Here is an 18928-nt window from a genome sequence, read left to right as displayed (position 1 = left end):
TCTTCCCATTGAAGGATTTTATACATTTGACTATAAAGGATTTTAAACGATTGAATACAAGTTACGTTTATTGAGTGCAATGAAGATTTTAGGCTTAAGTTCAATGAGCAGTGAAAGTTCAGGGCACCCTGGTCTGGTAGGAAATATTATCCTGGAGGAGCTATCTAATCTTGTCGTAAACGATGTTTACTTTTAATGTTATCAATGACAATAAAGACATTACTACCGTAAATTCCGGACTATAAGCCACTACTTTTTTCCCCAAACTTTCAACCCTGCGGCTTATTCAGTGATGCGGCCAATTTATGTACTTTTTCTAACGGCCGCCAGCGGCGCTCGAGTACAGAAGGTAAGATTTAGACTGCAACTTCTTAGCCTGTGCACAAATTAAATTAGCGTAGACATATCCTCATCATGCAAATTGCAAAAAGAAAGGCACACGACGCAACTTTCAAGCTAAACGCAATCGAGCAGTCCGATATGGAAGGAAACAGAGCTACTGCACGTAAACTTTACTTGGCGAGCGTGTTGCTAGCGTGTTTTTGAATAAGGGAGCGTGGGACAACGTCTATATGACAAAGTCTCTTTCCCATACTGAAGGAAAGAAAATTTGATGACGTCAGTTATAAGGAGGAAGATGAGGACGGTTTACCGTGTTTTCTACATGTACGTGTTGCGAGCGTGTTCCTAGTAGCGTTTTGCTACCCTTCACAGGCACGGTTTGGGATGAAAGTTATAATATTATTATTAAAAGCTCTCTCGGTGTACCGTCTTTCTTTGTAAATATGTGTAACCATGTATAATATGTATTTGCAACTGTATATTTTTGTAATGTATTTATTTTAGAGACTTATTCTGATATGTTTTCCACTGGCAAATGAGAAAGAAGGGGCGGAGCAAACGGGGGCTGACGAGAAGTGGAGTAAAGGTGAGACGTGTTTGTGGACGCGGCCGACAATAGTGGATATATATTTTTCCCACCCATACCTTTGGAAATATACACTTTTTTTCCTTGGATTACTTTCAACGGGCACCCGGACTCTGCAAGTCTGCATCAAAACTTAAGTACCGGTATCATTTTCCGTTCATTTTGCCGGCTGTGTTTTTTTGGACTGTGTCGGGTATGAGTTAAATTTGTGTTTGTATTGCATTTTTTCAATGTGGGCGCATGCGGCTAATATACAGGTGCGGCTTGTGTATGTACAAAATCGGTTTTCCTCCCGAAATGTGGTGGGTGCGGCTTATAATCAGGTGCGCTCTATAGTCCGGAATTTACTATAATTATAATGTTTTCTTAATATCCACTTCGACATGCGGCTAAATGGATGAAACATACATTCCCGTCATGTTCTTGTTGACAAAATGGCTGTACTGAGTAATAGTTGAAACGGCCTTTGGTCTTATGACCAAACATCACCTGAGTCATTACATGATTAAACCGCCATTGACACATCTTATGGCCCTCACAGTTCTTAAAAAGTCCTCTGACCAAAATGTGACTCATTTGTTTATCAGCAACATGCCAATGTAATGAAAACCCAACAAACATTGAGAATTTCAGCAAAGGCTGTCGGGGAAAATTGGGGCAAACCTCTAAGTAAGGGAAAAAAACTGTCTGGTGCTTTCTAAATGGACAGTTTACTATCTCATGTGAGACCATAGGCAAAACCAGCCCCAAATTTAACCCAAGCACCCCTAAAAATTATAGCATTTTTAAAACTCTCTTTCCCTTAATGAAAGACAGGATAGGCTTAAATATGAATTTAAAAACACGCCAGTTAAAAAAAAAAAAGAAAAACAAAACAAAATTGAGAACAGCACAACGTCGGGAATACTCCACTCCCATGAAATTATTCAGTCCATTTGATTCATACTCGGCTATTGCCACCGTCAGCATAGCGGCGGAGTCTGTGGAGACTCCAGTTTATTACTGTGAACGAATGTTACACAGTGGTCATGTTGAATAACTATTACCACCCAATACCATGATTTTGTTATCGGCAACAGATACTGTGGGGTCTTAATCGACCTCTTACATGTGGGAGCGCTATTTACAAGTTGCTAAGGCTAAAAAAGATACACCAGGCATTCGACTTGTTACAACTGCAGTTGGAGAGGGGCCAGGAGAGGAGGAACTTACTCACGTCCGTCTCCTTAGCCGCGCTCCTAACTCTGGGGAGCCCTTCCCCCACCAAACTGCATTTATTTAGGCAGAACAAAGAAAGAGAAAGAAAAAAACACCCCTTTATCTTCTTTGTTCCTTTATCTTCTTTGTTTTCTTTTGTCCTCACTGTTAAATGTGACTCTAGAGTGTCACGTCCAATTTCGTTGTCACAATATGTTCAACCCATTTTGTAACAATGACAATAAAGGTATATTCTATTCTATTCTACCAATATTTGAAACAGAAACGGGATACCACCTGGTTTAGATATACACACTTTTGGGGAAGTACCCTAGGCCAACCTACAGATACTAATCCTCATTTTAGCTGCATTGAATCAAATGCATCCATGATCAGCCTAGCTTGATTGTTGCGTGCGTGTAAGCTATGCGTGTGGTCATCCTTCCAGCACCAGCAGCGACATTCTGTAAAAAAACACCATGAGGGAAATTATATTTAATAACCAGCTAGACACTCTGGGTGCTCAACATCCGGGGTGTTCTCGTTTGCCCGGTCCCTGCGTCTTAGACGCATCATTTTTGCTGGGGACACATAGTGTCAAATCAACGTGCGTCCCCGGGACGTAACTTTTTTGACACAAAATTGTCATTATTACCCGTTTGCAAAGATTTACCGCACACCAAACTTTTAGTCAGGCAGATCCGCCATTGTTGTTTTGGTCTCGCGGTTCGAGTTTTCGTCTGCACACTGATCTCGGCAAACGAGATCTCGTTGCTTCGAGATTACGTCATTGTTGTGGTGGTTGTCGTCGAAGGAAGGTGAAGGTTAAGTATGCCTCCGAAAAAACAGTATTAGATGAAAATCAACACAAAATTGGTAATTTCTTCAGTGTCAGTAATAAGTAGAAACATAATGCAGAGCGTGATAATAACGGCAATAATTCAGGAAAAAAACGGTGGAGAAATTCTCCGGAAGATCGTGGAGGCAAGGAAAACACGTGTGTTAAAGCGAACGATTCGACGAAAGAAAATAAACAAAATATATACTCCTAGCAAGAAAATGGCTTTTCTGCCAAAATTGACTCAATTATATTTCTGGTTACGCTATGAGGAGCATGATAATGGAGGCTACACAACACCAGCTTATGAAGGTGCATCTTACTAAACAATTGGACCTTGAGAAGGCATTACAACTGTGGCGGGACAGCAAACCACGAAGAATATATGAACTGAAAAATCTGAAGTGATAACTGCTTTGCATTACCAATTAACTGTGATGATTAAAACTGAATAAAAATATAGATTAATATAATTATTTCAGCAATATTATTTTGTATAATGTACAATATTGTGAACTGAAATATCTTGAAGTGATAACTGATTTGTATTACCAATTAACTGTGATGATTAAAACTGAATGAATATATAGATTTATACTATATATTTGGCACCGATTTACAATTTCAACCTCGAAAACACTAAATTTTGGGGACCCATAGATCTCTGTTGGGACCCATAGATTTTTGAGCATGCGTGTCCCCACTTTTCAGAGGTAAAATGAACACTGCACCCCCAAAGCTCTGAACCTAAAATTGCCTCTGTGTGAGATATTTCATTCATGACTGGTTGTATTGCCATGTCTGCATAATAATTTGCATATTTTATATATGTATGTAATAGGCTTTACTTGTGTACTGAGGGTTCCCCAAACACACGTATTTGCACATACACATGAATAAAATGAACATTCATGTCTTCGGGAAATGAAAAACTTCCATGAAGGAGTGCTCTGTGGCAGGGAGAAGTCTTGATAGGCGCTTGTTACCCAACCTTGGCCAAACATTGACAAGCAAGTAAAAGCTGTGATTATGCAGTTTAATTTGGTCCTGGTACGTTCATGCAAAGATGAACATACCTGTCAACCTCCATGGCTCCAAGCCCTTACAAACTGTCGTATTTTCCCTTACAAAATACAAAATAATCTTACACCATATATATTTTTTTCAAACGTGTTTATTTATGTAGTTTAACATGTTATATTGTACATGCGTTTCGTTATGTCATATATATTGTTAATGAACATTTTGTTGTGAGATCCTGAGTTGCTCGACATGAATGAGGTTTATTATAAAAAAAAAAGTTTAAAAATGAAGTCGCTTGGATGCTCACTGTAGAAGGAAAAATACATGCTAATATAATTAAGTAGAATACAATGGGACCTCGCTACTTCGCGCTTCGACGTTCTCGGATTCAGAGCTTCGCAGGGCTAAAAAATAATAATAATAAAATAAAATAATTTTTTAAAATAAATAAATAAAATGTAAGCATTTTTGAAGGGGCGTCGTTAACCGGGTCTAAAAAATAATAATAATAAAAAAATAATAATAATAATAATTATTATTTTATTTTTCTATTTTTTTTAAGGTGCGCCGCTACTTCGCAGATTTTCACTTATCGCGTGTGGTTTTGGTCCCCATTAACCGCGATAACCGAGGTCCCACTGTAACACATTTTCTTATTCAAATTATGATTAAAGGGATAACCACAAACCTGTCTTTTTTAATTTTCTTCCTTTTTTTCGTTTGAGAGCCGGCTCTCTTTAATGAGTTGAGCCAAAAAAAGCCGGTTCTCTAAAAAGAGACGGACTTCCTTTCATTACTACCACATGAAATCAGAGGCGGCAGATGCATGCGCACAGTAGTATCAAACCGCTCGCTTAGTCTGCAACGAAAAAAAAAACGATACCGAGATAGAGGCTTCCGCGGCAAACTCGTTTGACTTGATTGATTTGCCGTTTCGTGATAGTCGGTGTATACCGGATGGTACCCATAATTGACAAATTTGCGTTTTTCCGTACAGATTTTCCTGTACGTCATACACGTCTTAAAATCCATAATAAACGTACTTTGTACGGCAAAACCGTACAGGTTGACAGGTATGGATTAACCTTCTTACCAGCAAGCCCGGCAGGCCGAATGAAAAAGCCTGAAAAAGCCATGTGGCTAAAGGGCTATGGTTCGCCCACCCCTACTCCATACCAATTATGAAACCCGATATTCTCATTCAGGTAATGAGTGAGATACACTCCATGCAGCTAACTCGGCTCCTTTTTCACAGATGGGTTTTCCTTAAAGCGCAACCTCCTTATGGTGACTCATTTTGTATGTATGACAAGAGGCCTCCTGATTCAGCCAAGCGCTATTGATTCCGATCACGTGACCAAGGGAATTCCAGAGCTCCTCGTCCGTAAGAGGCAGCGCATAAAGCAGCTCACTCGCGTGAGGACGACAATCTGTGCCTCACGAGAATCGCGCGCTGCGATTTTCCGTCACTCCAAAAGCGTGCACAAAAATCATTGAAAAGGGCCTGCTTTTCTAGCGGGGGGCGGATGCATCACGCATAAATAATTTGCGTGCCTTGCAAAGCCTACTGCATTCCAATGAACCACTGCATCTGCAGTATTACATAAGACTATGAAGTCACCGAAATCTGCTTCCAATTTGGTAAATAAACCATTGTTTCTCAACCAATCTGCCATGGTGCATTGAGGTGCCGTCAGACCTCGTCCGGTGTGTTTCAGGAAACTAAAATTTCACCTTAGAATGGATAATTATGCACAAAAAGTCCACATACCGTATTTGTTTGTGTATAACCCGCACTCGTGTACATAGAGTTTCAATAGTATAAGTTAATGAGATTTTGGCGGGACCAATTAAACCCTGGTTGGCCTGCTAGAAACTCCCTTCTCAAGGTTTCTTCATTTTCCTCATGTTGGGGTTTTTGAGTTTTTCCTTGCCCTCATGTAGGTTTTAGATCAGGAGATGGTGTCATAATAGTCCTTGGTTCGCAATAATCTGTGGTCTGTGCAGCCCTTTGAGACTCTTTGTGATTAAGGGCTATACAAATAAACATAACTTGACTTGACTATGATAATGTAAACACTGATAAGTAAAAATAAGAACATTATTTCTTATATTCTTTACATGTGATTTAAAATATTTTTAAACCTATGATGAATATTTAAGATATTCAAGATTTATTCTAAAGATATTCAAAAAAAAAAAGAAAATCTTTTACTTTATTTTTTATCCATTTAGGGAAAAATAAAAACTTCAATTGAGAATGATAAATTTGGACGGAAAATATGTTCATACAATATAAGTACAATATTATTTTCATATTATACCAGCTCAGTAGCCTAGATGGTAAGGCGCCCGCTTTGAGACTGGGAGGTCGGTGGTTCGCGCCCCGGCCGAGTCATTCCTAAGACTTAAAAAGTGGTCGGCGGCGCCCTCTGTTGGCTGCGGCTGCATGGGCTCGCTACAACGGGTCAGGTGCAATCGACATTTCGTTCTGTGTACATTGTTACACAGAATGACAATACAAGGAAATTATTATTATTATTATTATATTATTAAATCAATTAGAATTTATTGTTTATCATATTATGAATGTATATACAATTCACACATGCATATATATATGTAAAAAATGCTTACAGAATAATCTGACTCAGCATTTTTTCCCAGAAAGACATTCCACTCTCCAAGAACAGAACAACATTGAATATAGACACTATTTCAGGATTTTAGTTTACATCTGGACTCAGTGTTACTTTCTGGGTTTTCCATTCTCGTGTGCCAATGACCCTGACAAAAACTGTGATATTTTCTCTCTAGATGTCCGTGTTTTCTGCTGTGCAATCACAAACGAGTGCTAAAAGACTTATATTGACCAAACCGCACAATTTGTTTTCTCATTTTACCCCCAGCATTTTTGGTCTTTCTGGGTACCCGTAGCAGCAAGATGGTGGGCAATCATGTTGGGTAACTTAAGGTGAGGCTCAATTTATTTCAAACAATTAACAATTGAGCTTTTGTATTTTTTTAAATGCACGTTTATAAGATAGGTAACGTATTTTTGCTATATCAAATCCATACTTTTTTTTTTATTAATGAATGAGGTATTTATACCATTATGAGGTATTAAATAATAAACAACGTCCCATTTAAGGTACACAAAAAAATCGGATGTTACATTCTATTTTTTTTTATTAATTTTGGAATTTGTTTGTATTGTTACATTTTAGCAAAACAACGTATTAAATACGAAAAAATTACATACGTCGACAGTTATGAGAGTGCCATTGTCGGGTATATGTGGAATATTAAAGTCATCAGGGTAACTACTAACATTGAAAATATTATTCCAGAAAGTATCCATTTGTCAGATTTTGAAAATGTTTTCATAGTTGGATTTTAGAGCCCTATTTTTCAAGTAAAAGGTTTTCCTTAGCCAAAAAGACATCGCACAGCAAACCTGTTGTTACTGCAAGTGTCCAGCAGATGGCAGTAATGCCTCATAAATAACCAAAGAACAATCGACACTGTCAGTATAAAATTAAGCATTACTTTTCATAGTTTTCATCAAAAATGCATATTTCGTAGTTTGCTCGATATTGGCGTGTGTTGTAGACTAGAAAATATTCATAGTATTTGGTAGCACTGTAATATTCTTTCATAACCAGTAGGTGGCAGCAGCTTGCTATTTTTATAATAATTTAAGGAGAAAATACTGTGGCCAAAATTATCGTAACTATAAAGTTTGAGCTTACACCGACCCACAAAATTGTGTTTTAAGTATTTTTATAATACTTTTAGTGGGGAAATAAAGTTCAAACACAGTTTTAGAAATTGTTCTACGAGCAGATAAGTTTAAATTTAACTCATTCAGTGCCAAAGACGAATTTGCACGTCATTTCCGGTTTCCCCGCCTAGTCTCAAAACATGTACCAGTATTTAAAAGCTAGAACAGATAACTGTGTCGTTTTTAAAAGATAATTAAGTTAGAAATTGAAGTAAAAATATTTCAGTTGGAAAAAAATAATAATAATTAAAAAATCACACTTAAAGTAAGCAGCATATCATTTTGCTTTTCAAAAAATTATACCAAAACAAAACAAATGAGCAAAAGATAAAAATGTGCTTTTTTTAATAAAACGAGATCTGGTGGTCAAATAATACATACTGTCCCTTTAAGAAACATTTTCACATAAGATAAAGAAAACAAGTCAATTGCGTGAAACTTTAAAGAAAGCAATATTTTGACAGTGGAGTAAGATTTTTTCCCAAAGAGTAAAAATTATTTTAAAATCTAAGTAAAAATTTCATAAAATTAGGGGGGGAAACTATGATAAGTGACATTTTGTCATATTTTTGGGGAAAAGACAGTATTTTTTTCATGAATTTCTGTAAAAAAAAAGATCTTAATATTAGAAAAAGAAATAAACGACCTTTTCTTCTCCCACTTGAATTTGTATTGCATGTTGAGTTTGTGCAGGTGTAAAACCGCCAATGATTCAACTGTTACAATAATCCAGCTTTCAATGCCAATCATGAAAATCATTTTTCCTCATTGTTTGTGAATAAATGTGTCGTGGTAAGAAAATATATAGTTTTTATCCATTATAGATTATAATATGAAGGCTTAGGCTACTAGATATAAATAGAGATAGAGATAGATAGATTTATTTATTCATTTATCCCCGTAGGGAAATTCACACTTCCAGCAGTGTCCTTGTGTTGAAAATAAAACAATAATAAAGTAAAAGGAATATAATACATAAATACCCAATGTAACGTGTTGATATAGAGTATTTAAATAGTGAGATACATAAAATACACACTGTAATAAAAATGTGGTAATATGCAATGCGGGGCTGTGGTTTAGTGTGGGCTTTTACTCCCCCGGGTGGAATTAAAGAGCCTCACTAAAGCAGGCCGAATGATGAAGCATAATACTGAAAAAGTACGTTAAGCTAAAAACCTGAAATTCTTCTACTTTTCTGGACCACCTGAGAACAGAAAGTCTAGATCCGGCCCCAAAGCCAAACTAGGTTTCACTTCATTTTCCTCATGTTGGGGTTTTTTAGTTTTTCCTTGCCCTCATGTGTGTTTTAGATCAGGGGATGGTGAAGTAATAGTCTACTACTCTTTGTGATTAAGGGCGTCACAAATAAACATGACTTGACTTGACTTCTGACCACAGTGTAAGAGTATTAAGTACTTTTTGGCAATATGATTAGTATCTTGTGAAAATATCATAAAATTGGAAAAATATAAAATGAGCGCCATTTTCTGACAATGGGATAATATTTTTATTCATGTTTGGTAATGAGAGTATAGTTTAGCTAAAAATTAAAGTAAAAATATCATATTATTACAAAAAGATTATGCAATAATTCACATTGTTTACAACACAGGTGTCAAACAGGCGGCCGGCGGGTCAGATCAGGCCCGCTAAGGGATTGAATCCGGCCGGTGAGACAACACTCAGAGAAGCGCAAGAGAAAAACAGAATGAAATATGTCAACTTGATGTTGCCAAAGCCAGGTCCCTTAAATAAAGACACTCTACTTGTATTTCTTTTTTTCTCTCTCTCTCCTACCCCTTTTCTCCCACTCTCCGTCTCTGTCTCCTTCACTCTCCGTGTCTCTCTTTTTCTCTTCCTTTGTTGCTCTTTGTCTCTTTCTCTCTCTGTGTCTTTTTAACTTCTTTTGCTCTAACTTCCCTTTTTCCTTTTCTCTCTTTTCTCTTTCTCTCTTCCTACCCTTCGCGCTTTCTTTTCTCTTTTTTCTCCTTCCGTCTTTCTATTTCTCTTTGGATTTCTTTCTTCCTCTCCCTTTTTCCCCCTCTCTCACGACTTTTTATCTCTTTTGTTTCTCACGCTCTCTCCCTCTCTCTCTTTTTCTTTCTTTGTCCCGCCCTCTTTCCTTTTCCCTCCCTCGTTTTATTCTTTCTTTATCTCTCTTTTTCTATCTCTTTAAATCTACTAGTCCGGCCCCCGACAGAATGTTTGTTCTATCGTGTGGCCCCCGAGTTAAAATGAGTTGGAGAACCCTGGTTTACAATAAGGTATGATTATTTTATTTTTTTTTTTGCAATGCAAAAACCGTAAATGACGTGAAAATACGTCTACGGCACCGAATGAATTAAGTGACATTATTTTACTACTAAACAGGTGAAATAAACATATTTAGTCAAATTAAGGAAATTGAAGTTTAAAGAAAGTAATTTATAATAGTACAACTATGTTAATAACCCAAAATGACAACCCAGTATCTCCTCCTTTGATAAAATACTATGATAAGAATGCTTGTATATTGTCAACTTGGGCGCCATTATAGACCGCCTTGACAATTTAAAGGGACAGTTTGTATTAGTTAGCACCACCTAGTGGTAAAATATACTTCACTTGTTCAATAAAAAGAATACGGATTTAAATATATGAGCAAAAATACACAAACTATCAAGTAAACATGAATTTTTTTTGTAAAATGGAAAAAAAGTCAAATGGTGCCTTTTGGTCATTTTACACCTCCGTAGTTTGTAGTCTTCTTTGTGCTTTTTAGCATTCGTTTCTGAGCGCACGACAAAATATTGGACACAGTGGTCAGATACTACGCACTGTGGCTTTAAAGGATAATGAAAATTTCTGACAATCACGTAACACTTTCGTTTGTTTGCATCTGCATAAAGATTACACTGCCCCCGGAGGCCATTTGAGCACACAACAAGGAGCAGCGCAATGGCTGTAACATTAAATCTGAGAGCAAAAACTGTTGAATACTTTACAATCAATGACAAAAAAATAAACAGCGACATCTGGTGGTCAAATAACACACACTGTCCAACTAAGTGTAAAAAAAAACTGGAGATTTGTATATATCTTAACCATTTCTACAAGAGATGTGCCTTGATATTTATCACAGTTGCAATGCTAGTGCTGTGTATTAAAGGGACAGTGTGTATGATTCAGTGACTCCCAGTGGTAAGAAAACATCATTAATAAATAAAAAATGATATAAATAATAAACAAAAATACATGATCATAAAAAGATACAATTTTAAAAATATATATTTGTATGTCAGCCATTTTGCTGCAAGATTTGATCCTCAATAGTTTGTAGCTCTTTTTAGCACTCGTTTTAACGATGCATTTCAGCAACATCTCTTTATTGAATATTACACACTGTCCCTTTAACACACACTGTTTCTGATCATAGAATTTATGATGCTCAATGGGAGTGGACGGACATAATTGTAAGCCGTCTTTCTACTACGGGTACTGTAAAAGAACAAAAAGTTTGACCAAAAAAAAAAGAAAAAAATTGTGCAATTAGGTCACTTATATTCCCGGTAGTTTGTATCCTTCCTTGCTCTTTTTAGCACTCGTTTTAACGATGCATTTCAGCGACATCTATTGGTTGAATATTACACACTGTCCCTTTAAATAATCATAGGTTTCTGACCACAGCATTTATATTATACAACATAATGCTCAACGGGAGTGGACGGACATAATTGTAAGCCATCTTGCTACTACGGATACCCAAAAGAACAAAAGGATTGTGAAAGATTTGGCAAAAAAAATGAGAAAAATGTTGCGGGTTGGTCACTTTTCAGTCTCTGTAGTTTGTATTTACACTCATGCTTTTTATCAATTGTTGTCAGTTACACTACACAATATGACATCTAGGTCTAATATAACACACTGTCTCTTTAAATACCCTGAGTTTCTGACAATAGCATTGGTTTTAACTAGCATGAGCCTCACTGAGAGGGGGCTGACATACCTGTCAGCCATCTTGCTGCTACGGGTATCTAAAGGGACAAAAGCTCTTAGAAAGAAAAATGTTCCATAAAAAATGAGAAAAAAATACTGCAGTTTGGTCACTAGTCACCATAGTTTGTATTCTTCCTAGCGATTTAGTTGCACTCGTTTTTAGTTTAAAAACACAACACCGCGACACCTAGTGGTCAAATACACACTGTTCCTTTAGGCGTCTAAAAAAACAAAAACGGGGGATATTAATATTGAGAAAAAAAAGTGCAGATGGTCATTTAGAGTCGCCTTAGTTTGTATTCTTCCTTGTGCTTGTACCACTCGTTTCGACTTTCACGACATCTAATAGACAATAATACGCACTGTCCCTTTAAGAACGGTCCTGTAAATAGGAATCCCGTAACGCGATTTGACCATTTGAGCTAATTTATCCGAAACAGTGTTTAATGCGGCCATCTCTATGACGTCACTAAGCTTTTGAAGATTTAATTTTTCCGTATCGTCATTTAGATCAACGTGGTGAAACATGTCACGAGATTAGACATGGCACTCTAGGGTAAACATAATTAGACTTAAAAGAGAAAAAAAGTGACCTTAGGTGTGACGTGAATGAATTCCACGCAAACAAAATATTAGCGTAAAAGCTCCACGAAGACGAAAAATCACGAGAAGTTCGACCTTAGCTTTTATTTTTTAATAAAATAAAAATAATAAAAACCTAAAAGAAACAGAAGCTTGCGAAGTCTTGTTTTTCCCGCACTCACCTCTGAAAGATATTCCACAGAAAGCTCTGGTCTGGAGGGTTGTTTATATGTGGAGGAGCTCTGTAAGGACTGTGATAAGCCATTTTTTTAAAAATTTGAAGCGAAAAAATTGTAATATTCGACTGGTAGGTCGTCCAGGCGTGGAGATTTTAACTCAGTCCGCTGTGCTTTGCTTTGCTCTTTCGACGTTAACTGTAGTGGTGGGTCGTTCGCGAACGGAAGAGCTCTATAAGCCAGCTCCCCGTTAATAGGGAGGCGGCTCCCTTCGAAAGGCTCTCACGTTCTCTTCCTTCTTGTTCCTTCTGAAATAAACGGAACTAACTTACTTCCTTTTCCTCTCTCTCTTTCTCTTTCTCTTTCTCTCTCTGTATCTCTTTCTCTTTCTCTCTCTCTTTCTCTATTTCTCTCTCTCTCTCTTTCTCTTTCTCTCTCTCTCTCTCTCTCTCTCTCTCTTTCTCTCTGTCTTTCTTTCTCTATCGCCTTATCTCTTTAACTCTCTCTCTCTCTCTCCCCATCTTTTTTATTTACATCTTTCTCCTTCTCTCTGTTTCTATTTCCTTCTCTATTTCTCAATTTTTGTATTTCTTTATATCTCATTTTCGCTTTCACTCTTTTTCATTTTCATCTCCTTCTCTATTTCTCTTTCCTTCTCCATTTCTCAATTTTCTATTTCTCTATATCTCATTTTTGCTTTCTCTCTCTCTCTCATTATCTTTATCAAATTTTCTCTCTTTTTCTTATGTTTATGTCTTTGAATCTAAAATTCTCTGTACGGGTCCCACTTTCTTTTTCTCTGGTCCTCTCTTCTACTCTTTTTTTTATCTCCCTCTCTGTTCCTCGCTCTTTCTTTATCTCTTTATCTCTCTATTTTTCTCTCTTGTTCATGAACTCTCTCCTTTCTCTTCATCACTCTTTTTCTATTTCTTGCATTTGTTCTCCCCATTTCTAATTATCTTTATATATCTGTCTTTCCCATTCTCTCTTTTCGGCTAATTCCTCTCTCTCTCTCTCTCTCTCTCTCTCTCTCTCTCTTTACATCTTTTTCATTTTCATCTTTCTCTCTCTATTTCTTGTTCCTTATCTATTTCTCAATTTTTCTATTTTTCTCTATATCTCATTTTCGCTTTCTCTCTCTCTCATATATCCATCTATATATTTTTTTGTTTCTGTCTTTGTGTCTAAATTTCTCTGTATATGTCTTTCACTTTCTCTCCCTATCTCTCATCCTCTCTTCTACTCCTTCTTTGTATGTCCCTCCGTTTTTTTTTCTCTTCCTCAATTTGTCTATCTCTTTCTTGAACTCACTCCTCTCTTTATCACTTTTTCTCAATGTCTCGCTTATTTTTTTACCTATTTCTAATTATCTCTAAATCTGTCTCTCTTGTTCTCCATTTTTTTTGTCAAATTCCTTCCTTCCTTCCTTCCTTCCTCTCTCTCTCTATTTTTATCTAATTTTCTCTCTTATGTTTCTGTCTTTGTATCTCAATTTTTCTGTATGTCTCCCACTTTGTCTGGTCCTCTCTTCTACTTTCTCTTTTTTAACTCCCTCTCTGTCCCTCGCTCTTTTTCTTTATCTCTTACTCTATTTTTCTCTCTTGTTCATGAACTCTCTCCTTTCTCTTCATCACTCTTTTTCTATTTCTCGCATTCATTCTCCCTATTTCTAATTTTCTTTATATCTGTTATATCCTGTTCTTTCTTTTCGGCTAATTCCTCTCTCTCTCTACATCTTTTTCATTTTTATCTTTCTCTCTAGTTGTCGTTCCTTCTCTATTTCTCCATTTTTCCTTTTCTCTATACCTCATTTTCGCTTCCTCTCTCTCATATATTTATCTAATTTTCTTTCTTTTTCTTCTGTTTCTGTCTTTGTGTCTAAATTTCTCTGTATGTCTCCCACTTTCTCTCCCTTTCTTTCGTCCTCACTTCTCTTTCTTTGTACATCCCTGTTTCTTTTTCTCTTGCTCTATTTGTCTATCTCTTTCTTGAACTCGCTCCACTTTTTATCACTCTTTCTCAATTTCTCGCTTAATTTTTCCCTATTTATAATTATCTATAAATCTGTCTCCCTTGTTCGTTTCCTTTTTTGTTTTTTGTTTTTTTTTTTCAATTTTTCGTTCCCTCTCTTTCATAGCATAATACATTTTCGAAATTAATTTGGTGCATAATACTTCATTATTATTTGTAATCCATCATTAAAAACGGAAAAATCTGAAGAACCGTGTTGGAGCAACGAGCCTGCTGTTTTCAGGTAGCGAAGCCAAAAAAACCGGTTCTCTAAAAAGAGACGGAATTCCCATCACTAGTGAACAGGCAGTTTCCTTCCTGCCTCGTGCGCATGGGCGCGGCCAATCATTCAGCACTTCCAGGAGTGCGAGATGACGTCACAACCTGCTGTGGAAAAAAAATGGAAATATTAATTAATACTTTAATTACTGATCTGTTTCTTTAACCCAATCACATATGAATCAGGTTTGATTTGGATTGAAAACAGTTTAAATACGGGCCAACGGATATGAATAATTTTACAGAGTCATGACGTCACAACGTGAATAACGAAAGACTAAACGTCGTAATCACCTACAACTGTTTTTCCTCCAATCTTCCGGAGCACGCCACTTTGCCAGTGAGATTTTGTCTAGTGTGCCGCAGGAAATTTCCCAATTTTTTTAGCACAAAATTGTTCCACTCTTGTCAACCTCAGCCAATTGGTCCCCTTGTCCATCCATCCATCCATCCATCCATTATCTGTACCGCTTATCCTCAGTAGGGTCGCGGGGGCGCTGGCGCCCATCCCAGCTATCTTCGGGCAGTGGGCAGGGGACACCCTGAACTGGTTGCCAGCCAGTTGCAGGGCACACAGGGACAGACAATTCGCTCGCCCATTCACACCTAGGGACAATTTGAACCGGCCAATTAACCTGAAATGCATGTTTTTGGAATGTGGAGGGAAAACCGGAGTGCCTGGAGGAAAGCCACGCAAGCAAGGGGAGAACATGCAAACTCCACACAGGAGGTTCGATCTCATGACCTCAGAAATGTGCCGCAGACGCGCTAACCACTGTGCCACCGTGATGCTCGTCAATGATTACCCTTATTAACCGATCGTCAAACTTACAAACACAACGCGGCACCCGTTTACTCACAGCAAGACAGACTATGTAGAAAGATATCAAAGATGAGTTGTGGAAACAAGTTTATTCTATTGAACAAATAACACACATTTCTTTGAGAAGCTTTCGTTGTTTTCTCCACTTGGAGTAAAGCAAGAGAAAGAGCTCAAAAGACAAACTATTTATATATATATATATATATATATATATATATATATATATATATATATATATATATATATATAAATATCAAGAGAGAGAGAAAGAGAGGAAGAGAGAGCGAAAGGGAGAGAGAGAGAGAAAGAGATAGAAAGAGACAGAGAAAGACAGTGAGATAGAGACGAATATTGAGAGAGAGGGAGAGAGAAATAGAGAGAAACAATTATCGAGAGAGAGAGAGAGAATTATCGAGAGAGGGGGAGAAAGAGAGAGAGAGAGAGAGAGAGAGAGAGAGAGAAAGAGGGAGAGAATTATCGAGAGAGAGAAAGAGAGAGAAAGAAAGAGAGAAAGAGAGAGAGAAAGAGAGAAAGAGGGAAAGAGAAAGACAGTGAGAGAGAGAAAAAAAGAGAGAAAGAGAACGACAGTGAGAGAGAGAGAGAGAAAAAAGAGAGAGAAAAAGAGAGAGAAAAGAGAGAGAAAAAGAGAGAACAAGAGATAGAAAAAGAGAAAAAAAAGAGAGAGAGCGAGAGAAAGAGAGAGAGAGAAAGAGAGAGCAAAAGAGAGAGAAAGAGACAGAAAAGAGAGAGACAGAGAAAGAGACAGAGAAAGAGACAGAGAAAGACACAGAGAAAGAGAGAGAGACAGAGAAAGAGAAAAGGAGAGAGACGAATATTGAGAGAGAGAGAGAGAGAGAAAGACAGAGACACAATTATCGAGAGAGAGAGAGAATTATCGAGAGAGAGAGAGAGAGAGAAAGACAGAGGGAGAAAGAGAGAGAGAGAGAGACACGCGAATTTCGAGAGACACAGATATATAGAGAGACACAAATATCAAGAGAGAGGGAGAGAGACCTGTCTACAATGCTTCCTTCCAGGGTTGGGTAGGGTTACTTTAACTGGATTACTTTCAATTACTTTTGGATTACTCCAATACCAAATAAGCTAATAAAAGACAAAAGAAACTAAATATGAATCAAATGATGACTCACAACACGTGGTAAGCTTTCTCTCCTGGCTTTGATCTCCGGCAAAACTAACATCAAATGCGACAGAAACAAAATGAAAATAAATCCAAACAGCTTGCCAACCTCATTTTTGCCGTTCCATGTATTCCGTTACTCCCCAAGCCTGCAGAAAATTCAGTCATTTGATTCATATTTACTTTCTTTTGTCTTTTATTAGCATATTTGGTATTGGAGTAATCCAAGAGTAATTGAAAGTAATCCAGTTAAAGTAACCCTACCCAACCCTGCTTCCTTCATGATAAATGCGGCTATGTCGAATTAATTCAGGCGGGAAACCGTGAGCACTACCTGCTGGCCGAATCGGTAACCACCGAATAGATTGTGAATGAAATAAAGATAAAATAAGCAATTACTCTACACCTAAGAATAATAACCACAATCTGGTACCAACATAGTCATACCATAGTAACAAGATATAGTATTTCAAAAATGTATTATCAAACCTTTGCGCTAATCACTGAAATCAGTAGCAAAGAACTACTTCTCAGCTTCAAAAAGGTTGGTGACCCCTGTCCAAGAAGAACTAAATGGACTCATTCAACCACAAAAGGGGCGACACGCGCTCAAAGAATACCATTACCACCATTTTTGTGGGATCAAGTTTCAAACCACCTACTCTCGGTTTTCGTGGTCCTAAATTTAGGAGTGGCACCTTCCGTTGCATCGAGCAGATTGGCAATCATGATACTGTCAGGCAGGTAATAGAATTCCATTTCATTCATTAGGACGATCCTGCCAAGCTTCTCAAAGCTCAGACAGCGCGCTACGCAGCGACATTAAGTACGTCTGCAAGCTGGATTCAGTAAATGGTCAGTGTTCCCTCTAAACTTCAATTGCGCACTGCTCGCACATTCTCAGCGCACAAGAAAATCTAGCCAGCGCACAAAAATGAGGGCTCAAAATTACTTATTAAGGAGAGACTTAAGTCAAAGTTACAGTGCATGAAGGGAAAAATACACGGGTTCCCCCGACGTTGTGTCCTAAATGCGGTATTTTGAAGTCGAGTCGAAGTAGAACGAAGTTGAGTAAAGTTAGTAGAGTTTGTCGGGGAACCGGCTTCTGCGGCTCGGCTCACTAAAAGGAACCGGCTCTTTCGGGTCTTAAACAGTTCTTCCGGTTGTTTTTGCTTCTTTAATCCCAACATGACCAAATATTATGTAAAACTATGCACAAAATGACTTAAAAGAAGGGGGAATAGAACAAAAAAGAAAAAAAATACCAAAATGAAAAAGTAGTGAAAAGTTGAGAAAAAAAGAAACAAAAGGAAGAGAAAAAAAGAAGGATTTTTTTTTAAAGCCAGAAAAAAAAGAAAAGAAAGAAATGTAGGAAAAAGGTAAACAGAGAACAAAAAGAAAAAAGTAACAGCTAGGAAAAAATTAAACAGAGATTTTTTTTTTTATAGGAATTTCATAAAAAAGTAGAAAAAAACACGGAAGAAAAAGTGTGTGTTGCATTCAAATAATTTCCAATCATATCAAGTAAATCTTGTTGCCAACTTGTACTTCCACTAAAAAATGTGATTAAGTACAGTTGTGTATCTTACAACCGACTCAATAAGCCCCCAAAAATGTTAATATTATGCGACAAAATATGTCAGGAAATAAAAAGAAATGGATATCTTGTGAAAGAATTGTAAGAAGAAACGACGTTTGTAGGCCGTACAACCTTTGCAATAGTACATGAGTCGATTCATTCAAAAGAGAAAAATAACTTTGCATTGCCGGAAACTTAGCAAAATGTAACTTGATGTCAAGTTTTGGACACGTTTGATATTTAATTATCTTGCCACACTTGGGATGATGGTTGCTCACTGTTGTTTTAAGCGTTGCTCACCGACTTTGTGTGAATGCTCAGACCAGTGGAAAATTACAGGGAACATTGGCAGCCAGTCGTTTAAACTCACTGTGATATTTGCCTTTTGGGATATTTTCTCACTGTATCAATATATCTGTTGTTGGGAATTAAATATTAAAATGTATCGTTTACCAAATTGTTCGAATTAGTTATCTGACTCCATTAACCAAGCACAACCTACATTCACCCAACAATGCTAGCTCCTTTCTCGATGGAAAAGATGAACAAGAATAGCCGACATTTTCACACGGGGGCAGATTTAATTTGAT

General features: G+C 37.2%; 1 protein-coding gene across 2 annotated transcripts in view; it reads right to left on the bottom strand.

The window, feature by feature from the left end:
- Positions 1–12694, bottom strand: part of pdcd6 (programmed cell death 6) — a 31274-nt gene extending 18580 nt beyond the window's left edge. For both annotated transcript variants that reach the window (XM_088322345.1, XM_088322346.1), the window contains exon 1: positions 12513–12694. In XM_088322345.1, the coding sequence (XP_088178471.1) occupies positions 12513–12595 (83 nt within the window). In that variant the 5' untranslated portion in view covers positions 12596–12694. The remainder of the gene's footprint in view (positions 1–12512) is intronic.
- Between the last annotated feature and the right edge of the window lie 6234 nt (positions 12695–18928).

This window comes from Urocampus carinirostris, chromosome 18 (assembly GCF_059441175.1).
Source record: "Urocampus carinirostris isolate Australia breed hairy pipefish chromosome 18, RoL_Ucar_1.0, whole genome shotgun sequence".
In the NCBI taxonomy this organism is placed as follows: domain Eukaryota; kingdom Metazoa; phylum Chordata; class Actinopteri; order Syngnathiformes; family Syngnathidae; genus Urocampus; species Urocampus carinirostris.
The sequence above is the reverse complement of the archived record's forward strand: the minus strand, read 5'-3'. Positions and strand labels throughout refer to the sequence as shown.